Source organism: Miniopterus natalensis, chromosome 3 (assembly GCF_054644295.1).
Source record: "Miniopterus natalensis isolate mMinNat1 chromosome 3, mMinNat1.hap1, whole genome shotgun sequence".
Classification (NCBI taxonomy): Eukaryota; Metazoa; Chordata; class Mammalia; order Chiroptera; family Miniopteridae; genus Miniopterus; species Miniopterus natalensis.
Genome location: NC_142083.1, coordinates 95,553,824 through 95,560,308, shown reverse-complemented (window position 1 = coordinate 95,560,308; position 6,485 = coordinate 95,553,824). Strand labels below are relative to the sequence as shown.

The following is a 6,485-nucleotide window of genomic DNA, read 5'->3' as shown; positions in this document are numbered from 1 at the left end:
GGAGGGGCGCGGGTGGGCAGGATGCTGAGTGCAGAGGCCTCTCCCCACGGGTGCTGAGCAGAGAGGAGGGAGGAGGGCCTCCTGACTCCATCCCTCAGCAGGAGGTCCAGTGCCAGTCTAGGGTCAGCTCCAGAGACTTCAGTCCATTTTCCCCAAAGTGGACACGATGTAGCCGGCTGAGTCAGGGCTCTGGAACTTTCAGGACCAAGCCCACAGTCTGCCAAAGACAGGAGGGCAGAAAAGCCCCAGAGGTCCTCATGCAGCCTGTTCCCCAGGGTCTTGCCCCTGACTGAGACCAGCTCCCACATAGCTACTCCCTTGCCTGGCATCCAGGCTATGCTGGTCGCAGGAAAGGCCACAGGCCAAGGCCTGGATGGGCCCAGGACTCTGCATGGTTCCTGGGAAAGGCGAAGGGTGACACCCCCCATAGCAGCCCAGGGCACAGTAGTCGCTGCTACTGCCCTCTGATTGTGGGGGAGCTGGCCTGGCAGGGCTCGCAGGGACCCATTCTTCTTGCGGCAGGTAGGCAGGTGGCTCTTCTCCTGACTCCAGGGCTGCTGGCCACACATCCACCGGGAGTCCAGGGCCAGTGCCCTCCTCCTCCAGGCCCATGAATGGCCAGGGATCCGCCGGGTCATAGGTAAGGAACGCAACGGTCTCCCGGACGCCGGACTCCGAGGCTCCTTGTGTGGCACCGACACAGTCCTGGCTCAGCTGCACACCAGCTCTGTGGGCCCCTGTCCAGGTCTGGAACAGAGCATGGGACTCAGGCAGCATGTTCAGGACTCATCCTGGGAGCAGCCTCCACTCCTGCTCCAGGAAGCTCTCCTGACACCCATACCCAAGGGCCAAGCAACACCTGCGCCCAGAATGTTCTGTCTCCACACCATGTGCCAGCCCAGCCTCAGCATGAAACCCCAAGTCCCTTCAGGCCCCTCACCTCTCTCCCAGCACAGGGCCTGGTGCGCACAGCAGCCCAAAACAGGGTGCAGATGGTGACAGGTGCCAAGGGCTGAGCAAACCTCCGACTGCTGCTCCTGGCACCTTCAGCAGCTCACCCGACCCCACTCAGCCTCGCACACGCAACAAAGACTGGAGATGCTAAGGGACTGGAGCCTTTGGGCTGGGGCAGGCAGACCTGCACCCCTTTGTGGGCCGTAGGAGGCCCCCGCGTCCAAAAGGAAACTATTCCCTGGGCGGGACCAGGAGCCTCCAGCAAATGCACCACACACAGGGCCCCAGACTTCCCCCGAGGGCTCTGGCCCCTGAGAGGTGTCACGGTGTCATGGTTCTGCAGAGAAGGGGCTGGGTCCCTCCTCGCCCACCACTCCTGCCAGGGGAGCGTGAGCTACCAAGCAGCAGGGAGGGGCGGGTCTGCACAGAGGCTCCCATGTGCTCCCCCAGGTTGTCCTCAGCTCGCCTTTGCCTTGTGGGAGCCCTGGGGGGGAGGTAGAGTCTACTCATCAGCCAAGGCGCCAGTGTGCTACCCAGGGCCACCGAGAAAGGCCGGGCACCCCACATTGGCCACCAGAGCAGTAGCCCAGGGACCAGTGAGGGCCCCAAGGACAACTCAGGCACTAGAGACCCTCCCCGCAGCCACCAGACACAGATCCCTTCGGAGGTGAAGGAAGGACGGGACATGTGGCAGGTGCAGACAGCTGGCCTTTTATCTCAGAGGGGCCGCTCAACCCAGAAGAGACTTAATGTCATAAGGAAGTTTCCACATTTTCCGTCACCGATGGAATTAGAGACACGAGGACGAAATGAGCAATAGAAAGTAAAGCTTTTCTTTGCTCATCGAGACACAATGTGTAAATATAAACCCACTATATATACCAAAAAAGCTCAGAGCACTGAGAAAGGTCCCATGCTCACCCTAGCCCTCACCCGGAGCCCACATCCTGAGCAGCCAGACGCCTGGCAACCCCTGCCCTGCCCCCCCCCCCGCGGGCTGTACCTGGAAGTTCCCGCTGTGCACACTGTAGAGGGGCTGGAAGAAGGGCACCGGGGACGGCACGTTCTGGTACAAGGTTCTCTTCACCCTGAGGTCAGGAGAGGACAAGCAGGGGCCCGCTCAGTAGGGGCCCTTCCAGCGGCCCAGCTCCAGGAAGCACAGGTCCCTGCGGGGCACTCAGCTCTCCTCCACCAGCAGAGCAGCCCTGCCATGCTCCCTCCTCCCACCACATCCAACGCCTGGCTCCCTGTGCCTCCCTGGCCAGTGACTCCAGGGAACTGATTTACACCAAGACATGTGTCCTTTGCAGGGTGAGTTGTGGTGGCGAGTTCGGGAGCAGGGCAACCAGCTGTGATCTCAGCACACAGAGGGAGCCAGCACCTCCAGGAGCCCCAGCTGAGTCATTGGCAGGCAGGGGGCCACCCTTCCACTCCTGACTTCTCCCTGAGCCCCAGATCTACCCGCCCTGGGCCCACTGAGCCCCCCGCAAAGATGTGGCACAGGGCTCCAACCCAGTAGGTCCAAATCACCTTTACCAACCTCCCGTGGGACTCAGAGTCTCTAGATCCCCATCTCAGGGGTGACACCAGGGCTCACTGATCCTATCTCCTCTGCCTGGGCGTCCCCTCAGTTTCTCTTCCTAAGACCCTGGCAATTCCCTCCTCCACTTTGCTCTACCTTTACTTCTCCCACCGGCTCAAGCCACCCTGTCCCTCTCAGGACACCACCCTGGTCCCTAAGCTGACCTTCCCTCCCCTGGGCCTCAACAACTCATTTTCAAAATGTAAACCAGATCATGCCACACACTGTTGAACACGCTTCAAGCGCTGTCCTTTGCTCCAAGGACAAGCCTCCTCTACCTTCTCGGCCCTGCCCAGTGGCATCCCCAGCACCCCTTCCTCTCCATTTGTCCACCCCATTGCTCTCTTTGCCTGACCCCCTCTCTCTGCATGTCCGCACCCAGCCAGTCTCCTTGGTGAGGCCCTGCGCCCGCTCTCATAACCTAACAGGCAAGATGGATTATTTCAGGAGGGCCCTCTGTCTGTCTTGTTCTCTGAGGCCACCAGGGCTGAGAACAGGGTCCTGTGCACACCAGGTGCCCAAAACTTTCTGTTCATAGGATGTGCTAACAAGAGAGCAAACCGCCAAGCTCCTCTAGAGGCTGGAGAAGAGGGCCTCAGGCAACTTGGCCCCAGTGACTTTGGGTCCCTTCCTGGCACTTCAGGGTCACACCGCCTCCCCCCCAAACCTGGCAACTTGGAAACTCTTCACTGGTGCAAGGCAGAGGCTTGAAACCCCACCCCCTCCAGGACCTGATGGTGGGGAGGGGAGGAGCACAGGGGGAGCATCGCTGGCGTGGCCCTCGGAGCACCACCTGCCACACACAGTGACACACACACACATCCAATGCACACACAAATACACACGCACATAATAACACACTCACAAACATGCACGCAGCCGCACACGCAGCCCTTGGTTACCAACCTGGGTGACAGCTTGAACAGGAGGTAGGTCAGGCTGGTCAGCAAGAGAAAGACGAACACAGCGACAAGGGTGCTGTCGGGCTGCCTCAAAGGTGAAACCAGGGGGCCTGAGAGCAGGAAGGGCCCAGAGCTGTGAGCAGGCTCAGCACCAGCATGTTCCCTCAGACCCACATGGCGAAGACCCCCCCCAGTGCCCTGGGCCCACGTGGAGAGTCTGTAATGGGCCTTGGAAGTTGTGCCATGCCTGCTAAGGCACCGCGGATGAATCATGCACCCTGGGCCTCACCTGTCCCACCTGCAAGGCCATCAGGGTCAGGGAGCCTTCCCAGCACTCCTGTGCACAGGGCTGGCCTGCTGTCCCGAAGCCCTGGCGTGCAGCCCCGGGCCACGCTCACTCCCAGCCACTGACTTTGGGTCCCTGGGAAACCCACGCTCAGCAGGTGTTTGTTTCCCCCTTTTCAGATCTCCAGGGCGGGGTGGTCACCTGCAGCATGAGTGCCTCAGGGATGGGTCCCAGGAAGTAAAAGGGTGGGAGGGTGCAATGAACAGGGGAAGAGAGGCCCCCCAGACTCCCGAAGAGCAGCAGCCACCAGCGCCCACCTTGCCTCTGGGGAGAGGGGAAGCTCACGGGCTGGCTCCATTCACTCCAGTGGCCCTCATAGCGCTCCTCCTCCGCGATGGTGTCCTCCAGGGTGGCCATCTGGACACGCAGCCTGGCCTCATAGGTAGAACCAGGGTCCAACTCAGCAGCTTCAAGGATGATCCAGGTCACCCCAAAAATGTGACCCTTGTGCTGGGCCCACTATGGGGTTGAGGGCAATTAGTAGTTGCTGAAGGTGAGAACTGGGTCCGTCAGCCCTTGAGAAAGACACACACACACAGAGGCACACTCACCACACTCACATACACACAGCCATATACACACGGGCACACTTACACACGTATGCAGGCACATACCCACAGGCACACGCTTATACTCCCCTACCTGCACGCACACTCACACATGCGCACACGCACACCCAAACACGCTCACCACCTTCGCTACACTCATGCACATAGGTACACCCTATGAGCACTCACACATGTCAACACACATATTCACACACACACAGTCACACACAGGCACACTCGAATACAGACATACCTGTGGGCACACATACAAACACGTGCACGCCTGCACACATGTATTCTTGGTCCTGGTCACCTCCCCTTCTCATAATTCCATCTCCCTGTGTGGAATCATGAGTGGCCCTGGGCTGCTGCTCCAGGGAGAGGCAGAAGCCCCAAGGTGGCCGCCTGAGCATTACCTCCCAGGCCTCTTCCTGCCTCTTGAAGGCCAGCTCATAGCTGAGCATCGAGGCCAGTGGTTCCAAGGCAGGACCGATGGCCCAGGTCAGGACGCAGGAGTCAGAGCTGACGTTGCTCTGCAAGTCAGAGGGAGGGTCCAGCTTCACTGAAACAGAACAAGGCCACATGAGAGCGTGCCTGCCAGCCAGGCCAGCACTGGGGCGCTGAAGGGTTCCTGGGGGGCGATGTCAAGGGCCTCACTGAAAGGCTGGTCCAGAGAAGCCCCAGGTGAGGCAGGACAGCAGTGACTTCTAGCCCCTGCAGCCAGACAGGGCGACTCTCAAGCTCGCCTTCCCTTTCCTTCAGAAGCTGTCTCACTGGGCTCCTTCCTGCCATGACTGACGTGCATTTCAAGTGACTCGAGCTGCAGCCCAGACCCCAACTTGAAGCTTTGCATCTTCATCGACCTTTAAAACCCAACCCCTGCAGCCCAGCCAGCGTGGCTCAGCGGTTGAGCATTAATCTAGGATCCAGGCGATCGGGGTTCGATTCCCAGTCAGGGCACATGCCCGGGTTGTGGCTCGATCCCCAGTCGGGGGCATGCAGAAGGCAGCCGATCAATGACTCTCTCATCATTGATGTTTCTCTCTCTCTCTCTCTCTCCCTCTCCCTTCTTCTCTCTGAAATCAATAAAGACAAAAAAAAAAAAAAAAAGCAACCAGTAGGCCTCCCCTCCTGGGGCGGGCTGGACCAGCCCTGGATCTCTAGCAGGGACTAAGGGCACTCGCTAGGCATGGGGATTACCTGAGGCAGAGCCCTGCCCCCACCACCTAGGCAGCCAGGATGTTTCCAGCCAAGGTGCCCACCTCAGGCCTCACCATGTCTCCGGGGCAGGTACTGGGGGTCCACCAGGCTGACCTGCTCCTTCCCAGAGATGTGACGGTGCAAAGTGATGGTGAAGTTGTCGGAAGGCACAAGAACCTCCTCGGGCGGCAGCACCATGGTGCACGTGCTGGTCCGGAAGACACACCTGTGCTTGCTGCCCGGTGCATTGTTGCTAGAAAGGGGCACCAAGAAGCTGCTGCACCAGCCCAGCCCCTACTGCTCTCATGGGGACCCTGTCCTGACCCCTGCCCTCTGCCCAGGTGGCCTGGCCCTGCAGCCTCACCTGGTGAAGAGGAGCCAGGGGCTGGGGCCTTGGCCCAGCTCTGGGGCAGACCAGTGGCAGTCAATCCTGAGGATGTTGTTGGTGAGGCAGGTGAAAGCTCCAGCCCCTAGCCCTGGGAACAGTGACCGTTGGGAGCCCGCAGAGGCTGCTTCAGGGCAGGGTTGGGGGAAGGGGAGGATTTGGAAGCTGACACCCTAACAGGGTGGTCCCCAAAGAACCATAGCAGGAGAATTCATCAGGCAGGGCTGGGAGACCTGGACTGTGATGGGCTCTGGCCCATGGTACATGGATGGGACTGGAGTCCAGGCTGCTCTCTACAGGACAGGTCCTAGCGCAGTTCGGATCAAACCCTCCCCGGGGGAGTTTGACAGAGGACAGCCCCACCCCGCAGCACCCCACACACACTTCGCGAGGTCACTAGTGCCCTCACCTCCTCCTTCCCCTGGCACCACGTCTCCCAAGCCGACCCAGATGCAGACGAGGAGCCAGGTGCCCATCCCTCTAGTCAGGGCCTCACTCTGCAAGGTCCAACCTGCAAGAGATGGAGCTGAGAGGCTCTGCGTGAGGAACACCCCCAAAGGATGCTGCC

At 60.1% G+C, this 6,485-nt stretch overlaps 1 protein-coding gene across 1 annotated transcript; it reads right to left on the bottom strand.

Moving 5' to 3' along the window:
• Positions 1-255: 255 nt before the first annotated feature.
• On the bottom strand, positions 256-6,420 carry IL9R (interleukin 9 receptor). Its single transcript, XM_087815145.1, has 8 exons — positions 6,327-6,420; positions 5,897-6,008; positions 5,607-5,785; positions 4,749-4,894; positions 4,042-4,243; positions 3,443-3,548; positions 1,958-2,042; positions 256-747 (listed from the first exon to the last, which is right to left on the bottom strand). The coding sequence occupies exons 1-8, from the start codon at positions 6,391-6,393 to the stop codon at positions 256-258; spliced, it is 1,389 nt and encodes a 462-aa protein (XP_087671271.1). The 5' UTR covers positions 6,394-6,420.
• Between the last annotated feature and the right edge of the window lie 65 nt (positions 6,421-6,485).